The sequence below is a fragment of the Haemorhous mexicanus genome, unplaced genomic scaffold, assembly GCF_027477595.1.
Source record: "Haemorhous mexicanus isolate bHaeMex1 unplaced genomic scaffold, bHaeMex1.pri scaffold_224_ctg1, whole genome shotgun sequence".
NCBI lineage: Eukaryota > Metazoa > Chordata > Aves > Passeriformes > Fringillidae > Haemorhous > Haemorhous mexicanus.
Window position 1 is genome coordinate 1 of NW_026776051.1, and position 26,351 is coordinate 26,351.

Consider the following 26,351-nt stretch of genomic DNA (forward strand, 5'->3'; position numbering starts at 1 on the left):
CCCTTTCCCTTTAGAACTGGGGGTCTTGGGGGTCCCACTCCCCTCAGAACAAGGGGGTCTCAACCCCTCAGAACCGGGTGGTCCCAGAGCCCCGTCAGGCCGGGGGTTCAGGACCTCAGGGCCAGCCCCTCCCCCTGAGTGAAGGCTCGCTCCCAGCCCCTCACGGAGAGCCCAGCAAATCTCCCACCCACAAATCCCACCCCTCTCACCGCGACCCCCTCTCCCTCTTACACCGGCCCTCGGCGCCCGCCGCGTCCCCCCGCCGAGTCCCTTCGCTGTCCAGCGCCGCTTGCAGCCGCTCGGTCAGCTCGGCCTTGAGCCCGCGGGTGTCCAGACCGCGGCGGCCCAGCTCGTCCCGCAGCTCCGGCACCCGCAGCCGCCGCGCCTCCATGGCCGCCCCTCACGGCCCCTCACGGGGCCCGATCAAAATGGCCGCCACCTGCCCCACTTCCCGGGCCCGGCCCGCGCCCGCCGTAACGCGCGCTGCCATTGGCTGCCCACCCCGCTCGGCGATGTAACTCCGCTTTTTATTGGTCAAGACTCTCCCGCCTCCCCCGGCTTCCCGCCCGGGCTCGCGCATTTGTCGCTGTTTTTGCCAGGTGGGCGCTGATTGGGTTGAAGGGCGGGGTTAGGCTGTAACGCGGCTTGTCATTGGTTGCTGCTGCCGCTGCTGGAGGGACGTGGAAAGGAGGATAAGCACTACCATTGGTTAGTAGCGCTGTCTGCAATTAGTAGGCGGGGCCCGACTGTTAACTCTCTCTTCTCATTGGTTATTTTCACGATGTGGGTGCGGCCACGCCCACGGCGGCGTCTGCGCGTGGGGCCGCCCAAGTTGCCTGGCAACGGGAGCCGCGCTCCTATTGGCTGTCTGCCGTACTCCCATTGGCTGGAGCCATTTGGGCGTGGTCTGAGACCACGCCCTCGCTCTGGCCACGCCCACGTGTCCCCAAATTCCCGGGGATCCCCTTCAAGACCCCCCAAAAAACCAAAAAAACACAAAACCACCCCAAAACCCCGAAAAAACCCCCCAAAACCTCCAACCAAACCTCCAAAAAATCCCCAAAAAACTAAAAAACAAAAATAAAACCCCAAAAAACACCTCCAAAACTCCAAAAGTCCCCAAAACAAAACAAAAAACCCAGAAGACCCAAACCCCCCCCAAAAAAACTCCAAAACCCCAGAAAGAACCTCATAAAAACCCCACCAAACTAACCCCTAAAGAACCACAAAAATAACCCCAAAAACCCCAAATCACTCTCAAAAAACCAAAAAAGCCCCAAAACCAAAAAACAAAAAAATAACCCCCAAAACAAAAAAAAACCCAACCCCCCCAAAAAAGCCAATAAAACCCAAAAAAACCCCAAACGCCCCTAAACCCCCCAAAAGACCAAAATCAACCCCAAACTAAACACGAACCCCCCCAAAAAAACCCCAAACCCCCAAAATCCCCACAAAACCGCCAACTCCCTAAAAATAACCCCCCAAAAGACCCCAAAAAATCCCCAAAATACCAAAATCCCTGAAACGTCCAAAACCCCCCAAAAAACTACAAAAAAAACCTCAAAAAAACCCGCCCAAAACCCCAAAATAAATCCCCAAAAACCCAAAGAAACCCCCAAATTGCCCCCCCAAAAAACGCAAAAAAACCTTTCCACCCCTCCCAACAAAACCCCAAAATAAACCCCAAAGCCCTCAAAAACAAAAACCCCCAAACCCCAAACCCTCCAAAAATCCCAAAAAGTCCCCAAAATCGCCAAAACCCCAAACCCCCCCAAAATCCCCAAATGGGCCGACCCCTCCCATAGAACGAGGCGGGAGCGGAACACGGAACTTTATTTTGGGGGGGGGAATGGGCGGGTCATGGGTGGGGCCCTCGAATTTGAGGGGGGGTCTCTTCATTTTGGGGGTGTCCCTTTATTTTGGGTGGGGTCCCTGGGGGTCTCAGTACCTTTGGGGGGGGTCCCTTCATTTTGGGGGGGGTCCCATAATGCCCGAGTACCTTAAGGGGGGGTTCCTGATTTTGGGGGGGGGTCCCAGGGGTGCCTCAGTACCTTTTTTTGGGGGGGGGTCCCTGATTTTTTTTGGGAGAGGTCTGGGGGGGGTCTTTTCATTTTGGGGGGTCCTTTATTTTGAGGGGGGGGTCCCACGGGGGGGAGGGATCCCTGATTTTGGGGTCCTAATATATTTTGGGGGGGGCTCAGGGGGGTCCCTTTATTTGGAGGGGGGTCCCCAGTACCTTGGCGGGGGGGCGGTCCCTCCTCTTTTGGGGAGGGGGTCCCTTTTTGGGGGGGTCTCCAGTACCTTGGTGGGGGGGCCCTTTATTTTGGGGAGTCCTTTTTTGGGGGGGGTCCCTTTATTTGTGGGGGTCCCCAGTACCTTTGGGGGTCTTTTTTTTGGGGGGGTCCCTTTATTTTGGGAGGGTCCCTTTATTTTGGGGGGGGTCCCATTATTTTGGGGGGGAGACCCAGTACATTGGGGGTGGGTCCCTTTTTTGGGGGGGTCTCCAGTACCTTTGGGAGGGGGGTCCCTTTAATTTGGGGGTGGTCCCTTTATTTGGGGAGGGTCCCCAGTACCTTTGTGGGGGGTCCCTTTTTGGGGGGGAGGTCCCTTTTTGGGGGGGTCCCTTTATATTGGGGGGGTCCCAGTACCTTTGGGAGGGGGGGTCCCTCCTCTTTTGGGGGGTCCCTTTTTTTGGGGGGGTCCCTTCATTTTGCGGGGGTCCCTCCTCTTTTGGAGGTGGTCCCTTTATTTGGGAGGATCCCCAGTACCTTTGGGGGGGGTCCCTTTTTTGGGGGGGTCCCTTCATTTTGGGGGGGGTCCCTTTATTTGGGGCTCCTTTTTTTGGGGGGGTCCCTTTATATTGGGAGGGTCCCTCCTCTTTTGGGGGTGGTCCCTTTTTGGGGGGGGTCCCAGTACCTTTGGGGGGTGTCCCTTTTTGAGGGTGTCCCTTTTTGGGGGGAGCCCCTTTATATTGGGGGGGGTCCCAGTACCTTTGGGGGGGTCCCTTTTGGGGGGGTCCCTTTATTTTGAGGGGGTCCCAGTACCTTTGGGGGGGGTCCCTTTTTGGGGGGGGTCCCTTCATATTGGGGGGGGTCCCTCCTCTTTTGGGGGGGGGGTCCCTGGCAGTGCCACAGCTTTTTTTGGGGGTGGGGGCGGGGCGCGCCCATCACGCCCCCTCCTCAGAAGCCCCAAAATCCGGGGGGGCCCCCAAATCCTCCGGGGGGGTCCCAAACTCGGGGGGCTCCCCAAATTCAGGGGGGGGCTCCCCAAATTCCGGGGGGGGGGGTCCCGAGCTCGGGGGGGGGCGGGGCAGAGCACGTAGCGGCCCGGACCCCCCCCCCTCGCTGCCGGGGGGGGTTTTGGGGGGCTCGGGGGCTCCCCCCGCCGCCGCCCCTCCCCCCCCCTCGGCCATGTTGACGTAGAGGGGGTCGGGGGTCGCCGGGGGGGGGGGCAGCCCCCGCAGGAGCCCCCCCAGGGCCCCCCCCAGCTCCTCGAAGGTCGGGCGGGCCCGGGGGTCGGCGGCCCAGCAGCGGCGCATCAGGGCGTACCTGGGGAGGGGGCTGGAAATGGGGCTGGGGGCTTCAGAGGGCTGGAAATGGGGCTGGGGGCTGGAAATGGGGCTGGGGCTTCGGGAATGGGGCTGGAAATGGGGCTGGGGGCTGGAAATGGGGCTGGGGGCTTCAGAGGGCTGGAAATGGGGCTGGGGGCTGGAAATGGGGCTGGAAATGGGGCTGGGGGCTGGAAGTGGGGCTGGGGGCTGGAAATGGGGCTGGGGGCTTCGGGAATGGGGGTGGAAATGGGGCTGGGGGCTGGAAATGGGGCTGGGGGCTGGAAATGGGGCTGGGGGCTTCGGGAATGGGGGTGGAAATGGGGCTGGGGGCTGGAAATGGGGCTGGGGGCTTCGGGGGGTGGAAATGGGGCTGGGGGCTGGAAATGGGGCTGGGGGCTTCGGGAATAGGGCTGGAAATGGGGCTGGGGGCTGGAAATGGGGGTGGAAATGGGGCTGGGGGCTTCGGGAATGGGGCTGGGGACTTTGGGGGGTGGAAATGGGGCTGGGGGCTTCGGGGGGGTGGAAATGGGGCTGGGGGCTGGAAATGGGGCTGGGGGCTTTGGGAATGGGGCTGGGGGTCCGTGAGTGGTCAGTGAAGGGTCAGTGAGGGGTCAGCGGTCAGTGGTCACTCAATGGTCACTCAGTGGTCAGCGAAGGGTCGGTGAGGGGTCAGTGAGGAGTCACTGGTCACTCGGGGGTCAGCGGTCACTCGGGGGTCAGTGGTCACTCAGAGGTCACTCAGTGGTCAGTGAAGGGTCAGTGAGGGGTCAGTGAGGAGAGCAGGGTCAGTGATGGGTCAGGGGTCAGTCGGAGGTCAGTCATTGGTCACTTGGGGGTCAGTGGTCACTCGGGGGTCAGTCACTGGTCACTCGTGGGTCAGCGGTCACTCGGGGGTCAGCGGTCACTCGGGGGTCAGCGGTCACTCGGTGGTCAGTGGTCACTCAGGGGTCACTCACAGGCTGGCGGGCAGTGTGGGGTCAGTGAGGAGAGCAGGGTCAGTGATGGGTCAGTGGTCACTCGGGGGTCAGTGGTCACTCAGGGGTCAGTCACTGGTCACTCGGGGGTCAGTCACTGGTCACTCAGGGGTCAGTGGTCACTCGGGGGTCAGTCACTGGTCACTCGGGGGTCAGTGGTCACTCGGGGGTCAGTCACTGGTCACTCGGGGGTCAGTCATTGGTCACTCAGGGGTCAGTCATTGGTCACTCAGGGGTCAGCGGTCACTCGGGGGTCAGCGGTCACTCGGGGGTCACTCACAGGCTGGGCGGGCAGTGGGGGGTCAGTGAGGAGAGCAGGGTCAGTGATGGGTCAGGGGTCAGTCGGGGGTCAGTCACTGGTCACTCGGGGGTCAGTGGTCACTCGGGGGTCACTCAGGGTCACTCGGGGTCACTCACAGGCTGGGCGGGCAGTGTGGGGGAGCCCCCAGTCGCCGCCCCCCCCGCAGGAACTCGAAGACCTCGCTGTTCTCCAGCCCCGGGTACGGCGTCAGGCCCCGGGCGGCGATCTCCCACATGGTCACGCCGAATGACCACTGCGGACACAGAGTGACCCCTGAGTGACCACTGACCCCTGACCCCTGGGCTACCCCCCGATCTCCCACATGGTCACACCGAATGACCACTGCGGACAGAGTGACCCCTGAGTGACCCCTGAGTGACCACTGAGTGACCACAGTGACCACAGTGACCACAGTGACCACTGACCCCTGGGTACCCCCGATCTCCCACATGGTCACGCCGAATGACCACTGCCGACAGAGTGACCCCTGAGTGACCACTGAGTGACCACAGTGACCAGTGAGTGACCACTGAGTGACCACTGACCCCTGGGGTACCCCCCGATCTCCCACATGGTCACTCCGAATGACCATAGAGTGACCACTGGGATATCCCACATGGTCACTCATTGGTCACTCAGGGTCACTCAGGGGTCACTCAGGGGTCACTCATTGGTCACTCAGGGTCACTCAGGGGTCACTCAGGGGTCACTCATTGGTCACGTCATTGGTCACTCAGGGGTCACTCATTGGTCACTCAGGGGTCACTCAGGGGTCACTCAGGGGTCACTCATTGGTCACTCAGGGGTCACTCAGGGGTCACTCAGGGGTCACTCATTGGTCACTCATTGGTCACTCAGGGGTCACTCATTGGTCACTCAGGGTCACTCAGGGGTCACTCAGGGTCACTCTGGGGTCACTCAGGTGTCACTCATTGGTCACTCTGGGGTCACTCAGGGGTCACTCATTGGTCACTCATTGGTCACTCAGGGGTCACTCATTGGTCACTCAGGGGTCACTCAGGGTCACTCATTGGTCACTCAGGGTCACTCAGGGGTCACTCAGGGTCACTCAGGGTCACTCATTGGTCACTCAGGGTCACTCATTGGTCACTCAGGGGTCACTCAGGGTCACTCAGGGTCACTCATTGGTCACTCAGGGTCACTCATTGGTCACTCAGGGTCACTCAGGGTCACTCAGTGGTCACTCATTGGTCACTCAGGGTCACTCATTGGTCACTCAGGGTCACTTAGGGTCACTCAGGGTCACTCAGGGTCACTCAGGGTCACTCATTGGTCACTCAGGGTCACTCAGGGGTCACTCAGGGTCACTCATTGGTCACTCATTGGTCACTCAGGGTCACTCATTGGTCACTCAGGGGTCACTCAGGGTCACTCAGGGTCACTCATTGGTCACTCATGGGTCACTCATTGGTCACTCAGGGTCACTCAGGGGTCACTCAGGGTCACTCAGGGTCACTCATTGGTCACTCAGGGTCACTCATTGGTCACTCAGGGGTCACTCAGGGTCACTCAGGGTCACTCATTGGTCACTCAGGGTCACTCAGGGGTCACTCAGGGTCACTCAGGGGTCACTCAGGGTCACTCAGGGGTCACTCATTGGTCACTCATTGGTCACTCATTGGTCACTCATGGGTCACTCATTGGTCACTCAGGGGTCACTCAGGGTCACTCAGGGGTCACTCAGGGTCACTCATTGGTCACTCATTGGTCACTCAGGGGTCACTCATGGGTCACTCATTGGTCACTCAGAGGTCACTCAGGGTCACTCAGGGTCACTCATTGGTCACTCAGGGTCACTCAGGGGTCACTCAGGGTCACTCAGGGTCACTCATTGGTCACTCAGGGTCACTCAGGGGTCACTCAGGGTCACTCAGGGGTCACTCATTGGTCACTCAGGGGTCACTCAGGGTCACTCCGGGGTCACTCATTGGTCACTCTGGGGTCACACAGGGTCACTCAGGGGTCACTCAGGCGTCACTCCGGGGTCACTCAGGGGTCACTCAGGGTCACTCAGGGGTCACTCATTGGTCACTCAGGGGTCACTCAGGGTCACTCAGGGTCACTCATTGGTCACTCAGGGTCACTCAGGGGTCACTCATTGGTCACTCATTGGTCACTCATTGGTCACTCAGGGTCACTCATTGGTCACTCAGGGGTCACTCAGGGGTCACTCAGGGTCACTCAGGGTCACTCAGGGTCACTCAGGGGTCACTCAGGGGTCACTCCGGGGTAACTCAGGGTCACTCCGGGGTCACTCAGGGGTCACTCAGGGTCACTCATTGGTCACTCAGGGTCACTCAGGGGTCACTCAGGGTCACTTAGGGTCACTCAGGGTCACTCAGGGTCACTCAGGGTCACTCATTGGTCACTCAGGGGTCACTCAGGGTCACTCAGGGGTCACTCATTGGTCACTCATTGGTCACTCAGGGTCACTCAGGGTCACTCAGGGTCACTCATTGGTCACTCAGGGTCACTCAGCGGTCACTCAGGGTCACTCATTGGTCACTCAGGGGTCACTCATTGGTCACTCAGGGTCACTCATTGGTCACTCAGGGTCACTCATTGGTCACTCAGGGTCACTCATTGGTCACTCATTGGTCACTCAGGGTCACTCAGGGGTCACTCAGGGGTCACTCATTGGTCACTCATTGGTCACTCAGGGGTCACTCAGGGTCACTCATTGGTCACTCAGGGTCACTCCGGGGTCACTCAGGGTCACTCAGGGTCACTCATTGGTCACTCAGGGGTCACTCAGGGTCACTCATTGGTCACTCAGGGTCACTCAGGGGTCACTCAGGGGTCACTCATTGGTCACTCAGGGGTCACTCAGGGGTCACTCATTGGTCACTCAGGGGTCACTCAGGGTCACTCAGGGGTCACTCAGGGTCACTCCAACTGACCCCTGAGCGACCCCTTGGAAGTTTTGGGGCAATTTCACTTGGAATTTTTTAATGGGATTTGGGGGATTTGGGGATTTGGGTATTTTTGTGGGATTTTTGTGGAATTTTGGGGATTTTTGGGATTTTGGGGGAATTTTTGGAAATTTTTGGGACTTTTGGGGGATTTTTGGGGGATTTTGGGGTTATTTTGGGAGGGTTTTTGGGAATTTCTTGGGCTATTTTTAATGGGATTTTGGGGATGTTGAAAATTAATTTTTGGAATTTTTGGGGGATTTTGGGTGGTTTTTCTTTATGGGAATTTGGGGCCATTTGGGGGATTTTTTGGGATTTTTTAGGAAAGCTTTCTGGGTTTTTCCACGGGATTTTGACAGGATTTTTTGGGGATTTTATGGGATTTTAAAATCCTATTTTCTGGGATTTTGGGGGATTTTGGGGGGATTTTGATGGGATTTTTTTGTCGGGGTTGGGGAAATTTTGGGTGGAATTTTAATAGATTTTTTTGGGATGATTTTTTTGGGGATTTTTATGGGATTTTTGGGGGACTTTTTTAGATTTTTTGGGGATTTTAATGGGATTTTTGGGGGATTTTTTTGGGATTTTTTATTTTTATGGGATTTTTAAAAACTTTTTGGGATTTTTTTTTATTTTTATGCGATTTGGGGGATTTTTTTATTTTTTGGGGATTTTTTGAGGGATATTTTAGGATTTTTGGGGGATTTTTATGGGATTTTTGGGTGATTTTTTATTTTTTGGGGATTTTTATGGGATTTAAATGGGATTTAAATGGGATTTTTATGGGGTTTTTATTAGACTCTTTTGAGGTTTTAATTGGATTTTTATGTGTTTTAATGGGATTTTTATCGGGTTTTTATAAAAATTTTTTTGTGTTTTAATTGGATTTTTATGGGGTTTTAATGGGATTTTTGTTGGGTTTTAATGGGATTTTTTGGGGGTTTTAATTGGATTTTTTCGGTTTTAATGGATTTTTTTTGGTGTTTAATTGGATTTTTATGGGGTTTTTAATGGATTTTTATGGGGTTCATATTAGATTTTTTTGGGGGTTTTAATTAGATTTTTATGGGATTTTTATGGGAATTTAATGGGATTTTAATGGGATTTTAATGGGAATTTAATGGGATTTTAATGGGATTTTTATGGGATTTTTATGGGATTTTTGGGGGATTTTGGGGAAATTGGGGGTGGAATTTTTCTGGATTTTGGGGGATTTTTGTGGGGATATTTTGGGGATTTTTATGGGGTTTTTATACCATTTTTTGGGCTTTTTTTATGTTTTGATGGGATTTTTGTGGGATTTTTTCACTTTGGGGTTTTGGGTGTCCCCGAGTCCATTTTTGGGGTGAATTTTGGGGTTTTTGGGGTCTCACCACGTCGCTCTGGGTGGTGTAGACGCGCTCAGCCAGGCTCTGCCTGGGGATCTTTATGGGATTTTTATGGGATTTTAATGGGGACCTTTATGGGATTTTTAGGGAATTTTAATGGGGATTTAGGGGGATTTAACTGGATTTTTATGGCGTTTTAATGGGGATTTTAAAGGAGATTTTTATGGGGGTTTTTATGGGATTTTTATGAGGTTTTAATGGGGATTTTTATGGGATCTTTATGAGGTTTTAATGGGGATTTTTATGGGATTTTAATGGGGATTTTTATGGGATTTTAATGGGGATTTTAATGGGGATTTTAATGGGGATTTTTATGGGATTTTTATGGGATTTTAATGGGGATTTTAATGGGGATTTTAATGGGATTTTTATGGGATTTTAATGGGGATTTTAATGGGGATTTTTATAGGATCTTTATGGGATTTTTATGGGATTTTTATGGGGATTTTTATGGGATTTTAATGGGGATTTTTATGGGATTTTTATGGGATTTTTATGGGGATTTTTAATGGTATTTTTACGGGATTTTTGTGGGATTTTTGTGGGATTTTAGTGGGGATCTTAATGGGGATTTTTATGAGATTTTTATGGGATTTTAATGGGATTTTTGGGGGGTTTTTATGGGATTTTTATGGGGTTTTAGTGGGATTTTTATGGGGTTTTATTGGATTTTTTGGTGTTTTAATTGAGTTTTTTGGGGGTTTTAATGGGATTTTTATGGGGTTTTATTGGATTTTTATCGGGATTTTTGGGGGGATATTTTGGGGATTTTTTGGGGATTTTATGGGGTATTTATAGGGTTTAAAGAGTTTTTACGGATTTTTTGTGTTTTTTTTTGATTTGGGGGTTTTGGGTCTCCCCGAGTCCATTTTTGGGGTGAATTTTGGGGTTTTTGGGGTCTCACCACGTCGCTCTGGGTGGTGCAGACGCGCTCAGCCAGGCTCTGCCTGGGGATCTTTATGGGTTTGTAATGGGATTTTAATGGGGATCTTTATGGGATTTTTAGGGAATTTTAATGGGGATTTAGGGGGATTTAATTGGATTTTTATGGGGTTTTAATGGGGATTTTTATGGGAATTTAGTGGAGATTTTTATGGGATTTTAATGGGGATTTTAATGGGGATTTTAATGGGGATTTTTATGAGATTTTAATGGGAATTTATTGGGGATTTTTATGGGGGTTTTTATGAGATTTTTATGGGGTTTTAATGGGGATTTTTATGGGAATTTTGTGGAGATTTTTATGGGATTTTAATGGGGATTTTAATGGGATTTTAATTGGATTTTTACGGGATTTTAGTGGGGATTTTTATGGGATTTTTATGGGGATTTTAATGGGATTTTTGTGGGATTTTAATGGGGATTTTGATGGGATTTTTATGGGGATTTTTATGGGATTTTTATGGGGATTTTAATGGGTATTTTAATGGGATTTTTATGGGATTTTAATGGGGATCTTTATGGGATTTTAATGGGGATTTTAATGGGGATTTTTATGGGATCTTTATGGGATTTTAATGGGGATCTTTATGGGATTTTAATGGGGATTTTTATGGGATCTTTATGGGATTTTTAATGGTATTTTTATGGGATTTTTGTGGGATTTTTGTGGGATTTTAGTGGGGATTTTAATGGGGATTTTAATGGGGATTTTTATGAGATTTTTATGGGATTTTACTGGGATTTTTGGGGGGTTTTTATGGGATTTTTATGGGGATTTAGTGGGATTTTTATGGGGTTTTATTGGATTTTTTGGTGTTTTAATTGGATTTTTTGGGGTTTTAATGGGATTTTTATGGGGTTTTATTGGATTTTTATCGGGATTTTTGGGGGGATATTTTGGGGATTTTTTTGGGATTTTATGTGGTTTTTATAGGGTTTAAAGAGTTTTTATGGATTTTTTGTGGGGTTTTTTGATTTGGGGGTTTTGGGTGTCCCCGAGTCCATTTTTGGGGTGAATTTTGGGGTTTTTGGGGTCTCACCACGTCGCTCTGGGTGGTGTAGACGCGCTCAGCCAGGCTCTGCCTGGGGATCTTTATGGGATTGTAATGGGATTTTAATGGGGTTTTGGGGGGATTTAATTGGATTTTTATGGGGTTTTAATGGGGATTTTAATGGGGATTTTTATGGGATTTTTGTGGGATTTTAATGGGGAGTTTAATGGGATTTTAATGGGGATTTTTATGGGATTTTTTGGTGGGATTTTTATGGGGATTTAATGGGGATTTTTACGGGATTTTAATGGGGATTTTAATGGGTATTTTTATGGGATTTTTATGGGATTTTAATGGGGAGTTTTTTGGGGATTTTAATGGATTTTTTGGGGGATTTTGGGGAAATTGGTGGTGGAATTCTTACGGATATTTGGGAGATTTTTGTGGGGATATTTTGGGGATTTTTGTGGGGTTTTTATACCATTTCAATGGTTTTTTTATGTTTTGATGGGATTTTGGTGGGGATTTTTTCACTTTGGGGTTTTGGGTGTCCCCGAGTCCATTTTTGGGGTGAATTTTGGGTTTTTGGGGTCTCACCACGTCGCTCTTGGTGGTGTAGACGCGCTCAGCCAGGCTCTCCAGGGCCACCCACTTGACGGGGACGGGGGCGCCGCGGCCCTGCCGGTAATACTGCGAGCCCCCGACCTGCTTGGAGAGCCCGAAGTCGGCCACGCGCACCCGCAGCCGCTCGTCCAGCCTGGGGACAGGGACACGAGGTCACCAAAAATCCTGAACCCCAAACTCCCAAAAATCCCCAAATCCCCAAAAATCCCCAAATCCCGTTATCGGAATAATCCCAAAAACCAAAATCCCCAAATCCCGAAATCGGCCACGCGCACCCGCAGCCGCTCGTCCAGCCTGGGGACAGGGACAGGGCGTCACCACAATCCCAAATCCCAAAAATCCCGAACCCCAAACTCCCCAAAATCCCCAAATCCCAATGTTGGAATAATCCCAAACCCCAAAATCCCAAAATCCCGAAATCGGCCACGCGCACCCGCAGCCGCTCGTCCAGCCTGGGGACAGGGACACGGCGTCACCAACATCCCAAATCCCAAAAAATCCCAAACCCCAAACTCCCAAAATCCCCAAATCCCGATATCGGAATAATCCCAAACCCCAAAATCCCCAAATCCCGAAGTCGGCCATGCGCACCCGCAGCCGCTCGTCCAGCCTTGGGACAGGGACAGGGAGTCACCAACATCCCAAATCCCAAAAATCCCGAACCCCAAACTCCCAAAAATCCCCAAATCCCGATATCGGAATAATCCCAAACCCCAAAAATCCCCAAATCCCCAAATCGGCCACGCGCCCCCACAGCCGCTCGTCCAGCCTGGGGACAGGGACACGAGGTCACCAAAAATCCCAAATCCCAAAAATCCCGAACCCCAAACTCCCCAAAATCCCCAAATCCCGTTATCGGAATAATCCCAAACCCCAAAATCCCCAAATCCCCAAATCGGCCACGCGCACCCGCAGCCGCTCGTCCAGCCTGGGGACAGGGACACGGCGTCACCAACATCCCAAATCCCAAAAATCCCGAACCCCAAACTGCCAAAAATCCCCAAATCCCGATATCGGAATAATCCCAAAAACCAAAATCCCCAAATCCCAATGTTGGAATAATCCCAAACCCCAAAAATCCCCAAATCCCGATATTGGAATAATCCCAAACCCCAAAATCCCCAAATCCCGAAATCGGCCACGCGCACCCGCAGCCGCTCGTCCAGCCTGGGGACAGGGACAGGGAGTCACCACAATCCCAAATCCCAAAAATCCCAAACCCCAAACTCCCCAAAGTCCCCAAATCCCGATATTGGAATAATCCCAAACCCCAAAATCCCCAAATCCTGAAATCGGCCATGCGCCCCCGCAGCCGCTCGTCCAGCCTGGGGACAGGGACACGGTGTCACCAACATCCCAAATCCCAAAAATCCCAAACCCCAAACTCCCAAAAATCCTCAAATCCCGATATTGGAATAATCCCAACCCCCAAAATCCCCAAATCCCGAAGTCGGCCACGCGCACCCGCAGCCGCTCGTCCAGCCTGGGGACAAGGACACGAGGTCACCAAAATCCCAAATCCCAAAAATCCCGAACTCCAAACTCCCAAAAATCCCCAAATCCCGATATTGGAATAATCCCAAACCCCAAAATCCCAAAATCCCGAAATCGGCCACGCGCACCCGCAGCCGCTCGTCCAGCCTGGGGACAGGGACAGGGCGTCACCAACATCCCAAATCCCAAAAATCCCAAATCCCAAACTCCCAAAAATCCCCAAATCCCGAAATCGGAATAATCCCAAACCCCAAAATCCCCAAATCCCGAAATCGGCCACGCGCACCCGCAGCCGCTCGTCCAGCCTGGGGATAGGGACACAAGGTCACCAAAAATCCCAAATCCCCAAAAATCCCAAATCCCAAAAAATCCCCAAATCCCAAAAATCCCCAAACCCCAAAAATCCCCAAATCCCAAAAATCCCCAAACCCCAAAAATCCCCAAATCCCAAACCCCAGAATCCCAAAACCCCAAATCTCCAAATTTCCCAAAATCCCCAAATCCCGAAATCGGCCACGCGCCCCCGCAGCCGCTCGTCCAGCCTGGGGACAGGGACAGGGTCAGGCCAGATCCAAAGTCCTGGAAAATCCCAAATCCCCAAAAACCCCAAAATCCCTAAATCACAGATCCCCAAAACCCCCAAATCCCCCAAATCTCCCAGATCCCCCAAATCCCCTAAATCCCAAAATCCCCCAAATCCCCCAAATCCTCAAATCCCCAAAATCCCCAAAATCCTCAAATCCCCAAAATCCCCCAAATCCTCAAATCCCCAAATCCCCCAAATCCCCAAATCCCCCAAATCCTCAAATCCCCAAAATCCCCAAAATCCTCAAATCCCCAAAATCCCCCAAATCCTCAAATCCCCAAATCCCCCAAATCCCCAAATCCCCCAAATCCTCAAATCCCCAAAATCCCCAAAATCCTCAAATCCCCAAATCCCCCAAATCCCCCAAATCCCCCAAATCCCCAAATCCCCCAAATCCCCAAAATCCCCCAAATCCCCAAATCCCCCAAATCCCCAAATCCCCAAAATCCCCCAAATCCCCAAATCCCCCAAATCCCCAAATCCCCAAATCCCCCAAATCCCCCAAATCCCCCAAATCCCCCAAATCCCCAAATCCCCCAAATCCCCAAATCCCCCAAATCCCCCAAATCCCCCAAATCCCCCAAATCCCCAAATCCCCCAAAATCCCCAAATCCCAAAGCCCAGAATCCCAAAAATCCCAAAGTCCACATCCTGCCCCAATGTCCCCAATGTCCCTGACGATGTCCCCAACCCCCACCGTCCCCACTGTCCCCAGTGTCCCCAGGGATGTCCCCAATGTCCCCAATCCCCCAATGTCCCCACTGTCCCCAATGTCCCCAATGTCCCCAATCCCCCCAGTCCCCTAATGTCCCCAGTGCCACTCCAATGTCCCCAATGTCCCCAATGCCCCCAGTGTCCCCAATGTCCCAGTGCCACCCCACTGTCCCCAGGGATGTCCCCAATGTCCCCAATGTCCCAGTGCCATCCCAATGTCCCCAATGTCCCTAATCCCCTCAGTGTCACCAATGTCCCCAATGTCCTCAATGTCCACAGTGTCCCCAATGTCACAGTGCCACTTCGATATCCCCAGGGATGTCCCCAATGTCCCCAATGTCCCCACATGCAGTTCCGCGCCACCAGGTCTCAGTGCACAAAGTTCTGTGTCCCCAATGTCCTAATGTCCCCAGTGTCCCCACTGTCCCCAATGTCCCAATGTCCCCAGTGTCCCCAATCCCCCAATGTCCCCAGTGTCCCCAATCCCCCCAATGTCCCCAATGTCCCCAGTGTCCCAGTGCCACCCCACTGTCCCCAGGGATGTCCCCACTGTCCCCTCTGTCCCCACATGCGGTTCCGCGCCGCCAGGTCTAGGTGCACGAAGTTCTGTGTCCCCAATCCCCCCACTGTCCCCAATGTCCCCAATGTCCCCAATCCCCCCAGTGTCCCAGTGCCACCCCAATGTCCCCAATCGCCCCACTGTCCCTAGGGATGTCCCCAATGTCCCCTCTGTCCCCACACGCAGTTCCGCGCAGCCAGGTCTCGGTGCAGAAGTTCTGTGTCCCCAATCCCCCCAATGTCCCCAATGTCCCCAATCCCCCGAATGTCCCCAATGTCCCCAATCCCCCCAATGTCCCCAATGTCCCCAGTCTCCCCACTGTCCCCAGTGTCCCCAGTGTCCCAGTGCCACCCCAATGTCCCCACTGTCCCCTCAGTGTCCCCACATGCAGTTCTGCGCCGCCAGGTCTCTGTGCACGAAGTTCTGTGTCCCCAGTGTCCCAATGTCCCCAATGTCCCCAATTCCCCCAGTGTCCCGATGCCACCCCAGGGATGTCCCCAATGTCCCCAGTGTCCCCACATGCAGTTCTGCACCGCCAGGTCTCAGTGCACAAAGTTCTGTGTCCCCAGTCCCCCCAATGTCCCCAATGTCCCCGATGTCCCACTGTCCCCACTGTCCCCAGTGTCCCCACTGTCCCAGTGCCACCCCAAGGATGTCCCCACTGTCCCCTCAGTGTCCCCACATGCAGTTCCGCGCCGCCAGGTCTCGGTGTACGAAGTTCTGTGTCCCCAATCCCCCCACTGTCCCCAATGCCCCCGATGTCCCACTGTCCCCAATCCCCCCAGTGTCCCCAGTGTCCCAGTGCCACCCCAGTGTCCCCAATCCCCCCAGTGTCCCAGTGCCACCCCAATGTCCCCAATGTCCCCAATCTCCCCAATGTCCCAATCCCCCCAATGTCCCCAATCCCCCCACTGTCCCCGATGCCCCCGATGTCCCCAATCCCCCCACTGTCCCAGTGCCACCCCAATGTCCCCACTGTCCCCTCAGTGTCCCCACATGCAGTTCCGCGCCGCCAGGTCTCGGTGCACGAAGTTCTGTGTCCCCAATCCCTCCAGTGTCCCCAATGTCCCCAATCCCCCCAGTGTCCCCAGTGTCCCAGTGCCACCCCAATGTCCCCACTGTCCCCAGTGTCCCAGGGATGTCCCCAGTGTCCCCACATGCAGTTCCGCGCCGCCAGGTCTCGGTGCACGAAGTTCTGTGTCCCCAATCCCCCCACTGTCCCCAATCCCCCCAGTGTCCCCAGTGTCCCAGTGCCACCCCAATGTCCCCAATCCCCCCAGTGTCCCAGTGCCACCCCACTGTCCCCAGGGATGTCCCCTCAGTGTCCCCACATGCAGTTCCGCGCCGCCAGGTCTCGGTGCACGAAGTTCCTCTGGCTCAGGTAGCTCATCCCGGCCGCGATGTCGGCCATGAAGCCCAGCAGGGTGCGAGGGGACAGCGCCTGGGGACACAGGGGACACTCAGGGGACACTGGGGACACTCAGGGGACCGTTCCTAAATCCCCTAAAAAATCCCCCACAAAATCCCAAAAAAAATCCCCAAAAAAATCCCCAAAAAAATCCCCAAAAAAATCCCCAAAAAATCCCCCCAAAAAATCCCTCAAAATTCCACCCTAAATCCCCTGGAAATGCCCCAAAGCACAGCAGGGGACACTCTGGGGACACAGGGGACACTCTGGGGACACTGGGGACACTCTGGGGACATTGGGGACACTCAGGGGACCGTCCCTAAATCCCCTAAAAAATCCCCCCAAAAATCCCCAAAAAAATCCCCCCAAAAAATCCCCAAAAATTCCACCCCAAATCCCCTGGAAATGCCCCAAAGCACAGCAGGGGACACTCTGGGGACACAGGGGACACTATGGGGACACTGGGGACACTCTGGGGACACTCAGGGGACAGTTCCCAAATCCCCTAAAAAATCCCCCAAAAATCCCCCAAAAAATCCCCAAAAAATCCCAAAAATTTCCACTCAAAATCCCCTGGAAATGCCCCAAAGCCCAGCAGGGGACACTCTGGGGACATTGGGGACACTCTGGGGACATTGGGGACACTCAGGGGACAGTCCCCAAATCCCCTAAAAATCCCCAAAAAAATCCCCAAAAAAAAATCCCAAAAAATCTTCCAAAAATCCCCCCAAAATCCCCAAAAATCTCCAAACCCCCCCCCCAAAAATCCCCAAAAAATCCCAAAAATCCCCCCAAAATCCCCCCAAAATCGCCCCCAAAATCCCCCCAAAAATCCCAAAAATTCCCCCCAGATCCCCCCAAACTCCCCAAAAAATCCTCCCAAAAAATCCTCCCAAAAAATCCCCCAAAACCCCCCCCAAAATCCCCCAAAATCCCCCCAAAATCCCCTAAAAATCCCCCAAAATCCCCCTAAATTTCCCCTAAAAATCCCCCAAAACCCCCCAAAAAACCCCCCAAAAATCCTGAAAAATCCCCAAATTTGTGGGGTTCGATGGGATTTTTGGGGGGATTTTTTTAGGGCTTGTTTGGGATTTTTGGGGGGATTTAATGGGATTTTAATGGGGATTTAATGGGATTTTCATGGGGATTTTCATGGGATTTTATGGGATTTTTATGGGGATTTTAATGGGGATTTTATGGGGATTTTAATGGGGATTTTATGGGATTTTGTGGGATTTTAATGTGGATTTTATGAGATTTTAATGGGGATTTTAATGGGATATTTATGGGATTTTTAATGGGATATTTATGGGATTTTTATGGGATTCATATGGGATTTTTATGGGATTTAAATGGGATCTTTTTGGGATTTTTATTGGATTTTATTAGGATGTTTATGGGATTTTAATGGGATTTTATGGGGATTTAAATCGGATTTTAATGGGATATTTATGGGGATTTAAATGGGATTTTAATGGGGTATTTATGGGATTTTATGGGGATTTTTATGGGGTTTTTATGGGATTTTTATAGGGATTTTTATGGGTTTTTAGTTGGATTTTTATGGGATTTTTGGGGGATTTGGGGGCAGATTTTGGGGGGATTTGATGGGATTTTTTGGGAGACTTTTTGGGATTTTGGGGGGATTTTTTTGGAGATTTTTATAGGGATTTTTATGGGTTTTTAGTGGGATTTTAGGAGATTTTAGGGAGATTTTTATAGGGATTTTTATGGGTTTTTAGTGGGATTTTAATGGGATTTTTGGGGGATTTTTGGGAGATTTTTATATGGATTTTTTGGGTTTTTTAGTGGGATTTTAATGGGGTTTTTGGTGATTTTATGGGGATTTTTTGGGGATTTTTGGGAGATTTTTATAGGGATTTTTATGGGGTTTTAGCGGGATTTTTATGGGATTTTTGGGAGATTTTATGGGGATTTTTATGGGATTTTTGGGAGATTTTTAGGGGATTTTTGGGGTTATTTAACCACGATTTTTTAGGGGATTTTTTGGGGTAATTTTTTAGGATTTCGGGGTTTTTGGGGGTGGGTTTCTCACCGTGGGGGGGTCCCCGAGGCGGGCTCAGAGCAGGAAGCTCCAAAACGCCCCAAATTTGGGGTTTTTAGTGGGATTTTTAATGGGGATTTTTTGGGGTTATTTCTGTAGGATTTTTTGGGGTAATTTTTTAGGATTTCGGGGATTTTGGGGGTGGGTTTCTCACCGTGGGGGGGTCCCCGAGGCGGGCGCAGAGCAGGAAGCTCCAAAACGCCCCAAATTTGGGGTTTTTAGTGGGATTTTTTAGGGGATTTTTGGGGCAGATTTTGGGGGGATTTGATGGGATTTTTGGGAGACTTCTTGGGATTTTGGGGGGATTTGATGGGATTTTTGGGAGAGTTTTTGGGATTTTGGGGGGATTTTTTGGGGGATTTTTATAGGGATTTTTTTGGTTTTTTATTGGGATTTTAATGGGGTTTTTGGTGATTTTATGGGGATTTTTGGGGGATTTTTGGGAGATTTTTATAGGGATTTTTTTGGTTTTTTAGTGGGATTTTAATGGGGTTTTTGGTGATTTTATGGGGATTTTTGGGGGATTTTTGGGAGACTTTTATAGGGATTTTTATGGGGTTTTAGCGGGATTTTTATGGGATTTTTGGGAGATTTTTAGTGGGATTTTTATGGGCTTTTTATGGGCTTTTTATGGGATTTTTGGGAGATTTTTAGTGGGATTTTTGGGGTTATTAAACCACGATATTTTTTGGGTCATTTCTGGGGATTTTTTGGGGGTTTTTGGGGGTGGGTTTCTCACCGTGGGGGGGTCCCCGAGGCGGGCGCAGAGCAGGAAGCTCCAAAACGCCCCAAATTTGGGGTTTTTAGTGGGATTTTAATTGGGATTTTGGGGCAGATTTTGGGGGGATTTGATGGGATTTTTTGGGAGAGTTTTTGGGATTTTGGGGGGATTTTCGGGACATTTGTATAGGGATTTTTTTAGTTTTTTAGTGGGATTTTAATGGGGTTTTTGGTGATTTTATGGGGATTTTTGGGAGATTTTTATGGGTTTTTTTGGGTGATTTTTAGTGGGTTTTTAATGGGATTTTTGGGGATTTTGGGGGGATTTTTGGGGTTATTAAACCACGATTTTTTTGGGGTCATTTTTAGGATTTTGGGGTTTTTGGGGTTCGGTTTCTCACCGTGGGGGGGTCCCCGAGGTGGGCGCAGAGCAGGAAGCTCCAAAACGCCCCAAATTTGGGGTTTTTAGTGGGAATTTATTGGGGATTTTGGGGCAGATTTTGGGGGGATTTGATGGGATTTTTGGGAGACTTCTTGGGATTCTGGGGGGATTTTTGGGGGGATTTTTATAGGGATTTTTTTGGTTTTTTAGTGGGATTTTAATGGGGTTTTTGGTGATTTTATGGGGATTTTTGGGGGATTTTTGGGAGACTTTTATAGGGATTTTTATGGGGTTTTAGCGGGATTTTTATGGGATTTTTGGGAGATTTTTAGTGGGATTTTTATGGGATTTTTGTGGGTTTTTTATGGGATTTTTGGGGATTTTGGGGGATTTTTGGGGTTATTAAACCACGATATTTTTGGGGTCATTTCTGGGGATTTTGGGGTTTTTGGGGGTGGGTTTCTCACCGTGGGGGGGTCCCCGAGGCGGGCGCAGAGCAGGAAGCTCCAAAACGCCCCAAATTTGGGGTTTTTAGTGGGATTTGGATGGGATTTTTTGGGTTATTTCTGTGGGATTTTTTGGGGTAATTTTTTAGGATTTTGGGGTTTTGGGGGTGGGTTTCTCACCGTGGGGGGGTCCCCGAGGCGGGCGCAGAGCAGGAAGCTGTGCAGGTCCCCGTGGGCCATGAAGGGCAGGAGGACGATGGGGGCGGGGGGGGGCCCCTCCGAGCTGCCCCCCCAGGGCTGCAGGCACACACCTGGGGGGGGGAGGGGCGGCCTCAGACCCCGGACCCCCCAAATTGGGGTGGGGGACCCCCAAAATTGGGGTCTGGAACCCCCCTGAACACCCCCCGAAATTTGGACATGAACGCTGCCAAAATCGGGGCTTAGATCCCCCAAAATGGGACATGGATCCCCCTAAATTGGGGTGCAGACCCCCAAAATTGGGGCTCAGAACTCCCAAAAATGGGGAGAAGACACCCCCAAATTGGGGTGGAGATCTCCCAAAATTAGGGCGAAGACCCCCCCAAAATTGGGGTGAAGACCCCCAAAATTTGGGCTCAGAACCCCCCAAAATGGGGCACGGATCCCCCAAAATTGGAACTCAGAGCTCCCTAAAATTGGGGTGCAGATGCCCCCAAAATTGGGGCTCAGAGCCCCCCAAAATTGGGACCCAGATCCCCGAAATTTGGGTTTCAGGATCCCTCAAATTTGGGCTCAGAACCCCCAAAATTTGGGATCAGAACCCCCCAAAATTGGGGTGCAGAACCCCAACATTTGAGCTCAGAGCACCCCAAAAGTCGGGGCTTAGACCCCCCCAAAATTGGGGTTCAAGATCCCTAAAACTGGAACACAGATCCCCCCAAAATTGGGACACAGATCTCCCAAATTTGGGGTTCAGGATCCCTAAAATTGGGACACAGAACCCCCAAAATTGGGGTGTGGGACCCCCAAAATTTGGGCTCAGAACCCCCAAAATTGGGGTGCAGAATTCCAAAATTAGGACTCAGAACCTCCCAAAATTGGGCTGAAGACCCCCCCAAAATTGGGGTGCAGATCTCCCAAAATTGGGGTGCAGATCTCCCCAAATGTGAGCTCAGAACCCCCCAAAATTCGGACACAGATCCCCAAAACTGGGATCAGAACCCCCAAAATTTGGGCTCAGAGCACCCCAAAAGTCGGGGCTTAGACCCCCCCAAATTTGGGGCTCAGGATCCCTAAAATTGGGACACAGAACCCCAACAATTGGGACACAGATCCCCCAAAACTGGGGTGCAGGGGCCCCAAAATTTGGGCTCGGAACCCCCCAGAAATTGGGACACGGATCCCCCTAAATTGGGGTGCAAGAACTCCAAAATTTGGGCTCAGAGCTCCCCAAAATTGGGGTGTGCAACCCCCCTGAACCTCCCCCCCCCAAAATTTGGACATGAACGCTGCCAAAATTTGGGCTTAGAACCCCCAAAATGGGGCACGGATCCCCCTAAATTGGGGTGCAGACCCCCAAAATTGGGGCTCGGAACACCCCAAAAATTCGGATCCAGATCCCCCAAAAATTGGGGTTCAAGATCCCTAAAACTGGGACACAGATCCCCCCAAAATTGGGACACAGATCTCCCAAATTTGGGGTTCAGGATCCCCAACAGTTGGGGCTCAGAACCCCCCAAAATTGGGGTGCAGAACCCCCCAGCTGGGGCCCAGAAACCCCCAAATTGGGGCTCAGAGCACCCCAAAAATTGGGAAACAGATCCCACAAAATTGGGGTTCAGGGCACTCCAAAATTGGGACACGGATCCCCCAAAATTTGGGCTCAGAGCACTCCAAAATTTGGGTCAGAGATCCCCCCAAAATTGGGGTTCAGGATCCCTAAAATTGGGACCCAGATCCCCCAAAATTGGGACTCAGCAACCCCAAAATTTGGGATCAGAACCCCCCAAAAATTGAGACACAGGACCCCCCAAAATTGGGCTCAGAACCCCCCAAAAATCGGGGCTTAGACCCCCCAAATTTGGGGTTCAGGATCCCTAAAATTGGGACACAGATCCCCCTAAATTGGGGTGCAGACCCCCAAAATTTGGGCTCAGAACCCCCAAAATTGGGACACAGATCCCCCAAAACTGGGGTGCTCCCCTCCAAAATTGGGGTGTGGGATCCCCAAAATTTGGGCTCAGAGCACCCCAAGAATCGGGGCGTAGACCCCCCAAATTTGGGATTCAGGATCCCTCGAATTGGGACAGAGACCCCCCCTAAATTGGGGTGCAGACCCCCCAAAATTAGGACTCAGACCCTCCCAAAATTGGGCTGAAGACCCCCCCAAAATTGGGGTGCAGATCCCCCCAAATGTGAGCTCAGGACCCCCCAAAATTGGGACTCAGCGCCCCCAACATTTGGGACACAGATCCCCCAAAATTGGGACCCAGATCCCCCAAATTTGGGGTTCAGGATCCCTCAAATTGGGGCTCAGAACCCCCCAGAAATTGGGCTCAGAACCCCCAAAATTTGGGGTGCAGAATTCCAAAATTTGGGCTCTGAACCCCTCAAAAATTGGGTCAGAGACCCCCCCAAATATTGGGGTTCAGGATCCCTAAAATTGGGACACAGAACCCCCAAAATTGGGACTCAGCAACCCCAAATTTGGGGCAGAGAACCCCCCAAAAATTGGGACACACATCCCTCAAATTTGGGGGGCAGACCCCCAAAATTGGGGCTCAATACCCCCAAAAATTTGGGATCAGAACCCCCTAAATTGGGGGGGCAGAGCCGCAAAATTTGGGCTCAGAGCACCCCAAAAATTGGGACCCAAATCCCCCAAAACTGGGGCTCAGAACCCCCCAAAATTGGGGTGCAGATCCCCCAAATTTGGGGTGCGGGACGCACAAAATTTGGGCTCAAAACCCCCAAAATCGGGACCCAGATCCCCCCAGAAATCGGCACTCAGAGCACCCCAAAAGTTCGACCCAGACCCCCAAATTTGGGAACCAGAGCACCCCAAAATTTGGGGGGCAGAACCCCCTGAACCCCCCACCCCCAAACTGGGGGGTCCTGAGAGATTTTGGGGCATTTTGGGGTGATTTTGGGGCGATTTTAGGGTGATTGTGGGTGATTTTGGGGTGATTTTGGGGTGATTTTGGGGCATTTTGGGGTGAATTTGGGTGATTTTGGGGCATTTTTGGATGATTTTGGGGCATTTGGGGGGCGATTTTGGGGTGATTTTGGGGCAGGTTTGGGGTGATTTTTGGGATGATTTTGGGGTGATTTTGGGGCATTTTGGGGTGATTTTGGGGCATTTTTGGGGCATTTTTGGGGCATTTTTGGGTGCTTTTTAGGTGATTTTGGGGCATTTTTGGGGTGATTTTGGGGTGATTTTGGGGCATTTTTGGGGTGATTTTGGGGCATTTTTGGGTGATTTTAGGGCATTTTTGGGGTGATTTTGGGGTGATTTTGGGGCTGTTTTTGAGGTGATTTTGGGGCAGGTTTGGGGTGATTTTGGGTGATTTTGGGGCATTTTCGGGTGATTTTGGGGCATTTTTGGGGCGATTTTGGGGTGATTTTGGGGCAGGTTTGGGTGATTTTGGGGCAGGTGTGGGGTGATTTTGGGGCATTTTTGGGGTCATTTTGGTGGGTGATTTGGGACATTTTTGGGGTGATTTTTGGGTAATTTTGGGGTGATTTGGGACATTTTTGGGGTGATTTTTGGGTAATTTTGGGGTGATTTGGGACATTTTTGGGGTTTCCTCACCGCTCAGCTACATGATGTTGGGGTGGTCGAACTCCTCAGGGAGGGATTTTTTGGGATTTTGGGATATTTTGGGTTCCCAGGAGTTTTTGGGGAGTTTCAGATTGGATTGGGGGGCAGTTTTGGGGTGATTTTGGGGCATTTTGGGGTGAATTTGGGGTGATTTTGGGGCAATTTTGTGATGATTTTGGGATAATTTTTTGGGGTGATTTTGGCCTGTCTTTGGTTGTTTTTGGGGTGATTTTGGGGTGATTTTGGGGCATTTTTGAGGTGCTTTTGGGATGATTTTGGGGCATTTTTGGGTGATTTTGGGCTAATTTTGGGGGGTGATTTTGGCCTATCTTTGGGTGGTTTGGGGGGGATTTTGTGGCATTTTTGGGGTGATTTTGGGGTATATTTGAGGTGACTTTGGGGCAGTTTTGGGCTGAATTTTGGGGTCATTTTGGGGGTGATTTTGGCCTATCTTTGGTTAATTTTGGGGTGATTTGGGGCATTTTTGGGGTGATTTTGGGAGGGGATTTTGGCCTATCTTTGGTTAATTTTGGGGTGATTTTGGAGACTTTTTGGGGTGATTTTGGGGTAATTTTGGGGTGATTTGGGGGGTGATTTGGGGGGTGATTGGGATGATTTTGGGGTTATTTTGGGGCATTTTTGGGGTAATTTTGAGGGTGATTTGGGGCAGTTTTGGGGTGCTTTTGGGCTAATTTTGGGGGGTGATTTTGGCCTATCTTTGGTTCATTTTGGGATGATTTTGGGGCATTTTTGGGATGATTTTGTGGCATTTTTGAGGTGATTTTGTGGCATTTCTGGGGTGATTTTGTGGCATTTTTGGGGTGATTTTTGGGACGTTTTTGGGGTGATTTTGTGGCATTTTTGGGGGGATTTTGTGGCATTTTTGGGGTGATTTTGGTTAATTTTGGGGTGATTTTGTGGCATTTTTGGGGCGATTTTGTGGCATTTTTGGGATGATTTTGGTTAATTTTGGGGGTGATTTTGTGGCATTTCTGGGGTGATTTTGTGGCGTTTTTGGGGTGATTTTGGGGCGTTTTTGGGGCCGTCTCACCGATCAGCTTCATGACGTTGGGGTGGTCGAACTCCTTCATGCAGACGGCCTCGCTCAGGAAATCCTCGAGCTCCCCCCGCGAGCAGATGGCCACTTTGGGGTGAATCCCGGCAGTTTTGGGAACCTCGGGCTCAGCTCCGGGATTTGGGGGGATTTTGGGGGGATTTTGGGGGGATTTGGGGGGATTTTGGGGGGTTTTGGGGGCTCACGTTTCATGGTCTTCACGGCCACGCGCAGCACGCCCGAGTCCTGGTGCAGCGTCCCCTCCACCACCGAGCCGAACTCGCCTGTGAGGATTTTGGGTCATTTTGGGTCATTTTGGGTCACTTTGGGTCACTTTGGGCTGATTTCATGGGATTTGGCGAGATTTTGGAGGATTTTGGTGGATTTTGGGGGGATTTCGGGGGATTCGGGGGTAACTTCAGGATGACTTTGGGGTGGTCTTGGGTGATTGGCGCTGATTTTGGGGTGGTTGGGGTGACCCGTGGTGATTTTGGGCTGATTTGGGGTGATTTGGGGCTGATTTTGAGTGATTTGGGTGATTTTGGGTGATTTGGGCCATTTCAGTTGATTTCAGGTGATTTTTGGGGTGTTTTTGGGGTGTTTTGGGTGATCTCAGTTGGTTTTGGGCTGATTTTGGGCTGATTTCAGGTGATTTTGGGGTGATTTCAGGTGATTTCAGTTGATTTTGGGCTGATTTTGGGTGATTTCAGGTGATTTTAAGCTGATTTCAGTTGATTTCATGTGATTTGGGGCTGATTTCAGGTGGTTTGGGGTGATCTTGGGCTGATTTGGGTGATTTCAGTTCATTTCAGGTGATTTTGGGGTGGTTTCAGGTGATTTCAGGTGATTTGGGGCTGATTTGGGTGGTTTCAGCTAATTTCAGGTGAATTCAGGTGATTTTGGGCTGATTTCAGGTGATTTTGGGGTGATTTGGGTGGTTTCAGTTCATTTCAGGTGAATTCAGGTGATTTCGGGCTGATTTGGGTGGTTTCAGGTAATTTAAGGTGAATTCAGGTGATTTTGGGCTGATTCCAGGTGATGTTGGGGAGCTTTCAGGTGCTTTCGGGTGCTTTGGGGTGATTTGGGGCAGATTTGGGTGGTTTCAGTTAATTTCAGGTGATTTCAGGTGATTTTGGGGTGCTTTCAGGTGATTTTGGGGTGCTCTCAGGTGATTTCAGGTGATTTTGGGGTGATTCCAGGTGATTTCAGTTCATTTCAGGTGCTTTTGGGGTGCTTTGGGGTGCTTTGGGGTGTTTTGGGGTGCTTTGGGGTGCTTTGGGTGCTTTCAGGTGATTTTGGGGTAATTCCAGGTGATTTTAGGGTGCTTTCAGGTGCTTTGGGGTGCTTTGGGGTGATTTGGGGCAGATTTGGGTGGTTTCAGTTAATTTCAGGTGATTTCAGGTGATTTTGGGGTGCTTTG

General features: G+C 51.1%; 1 protein-coding gene across 1 annotated transcript in view; it reads right to left on the minus strand.

The window, feature by feature from the left end:
• Positions 1-2,187: 2,187 nt before the first annotated feature.
• The window catches only part of LOC132322966 (tyrosine-protein kinase receptor UFO-like), a gene marked incomplete at its 5' end in the record, with an annotated part of 29,472 nt that continues 5,308 nt past the window's right edge, over positions 2,188-26,351 (minus strand). The window contains 7 exons of the mRNA XM_059837731.1: positions 2,188-3,548; positions 4,942-5,078; positions 11,678-11,837; positions 16,389-16,498; positions 20,259-20,389; positions 24,929-25,021; positions 25,138-25,215. Coding sequence (XP_059693714.1) covers positions 3,167-3,548; positions 4,942-5,078; positions 11,678-11,837; positions 16,389-16,498; positions 20,259-20,389; positions 24,929-25,021; positions 25,138-25,215 — 1,091 coding nt within the window. The remainder of the gene's footprint in view (positions 3,549-4,941; positions 5,079-11,677; positions 11,838-16,388; positions 16,499-20,258; positions 20,390-24,928; positions 25,022-25,137; positions 25,216-26,351) is intronic.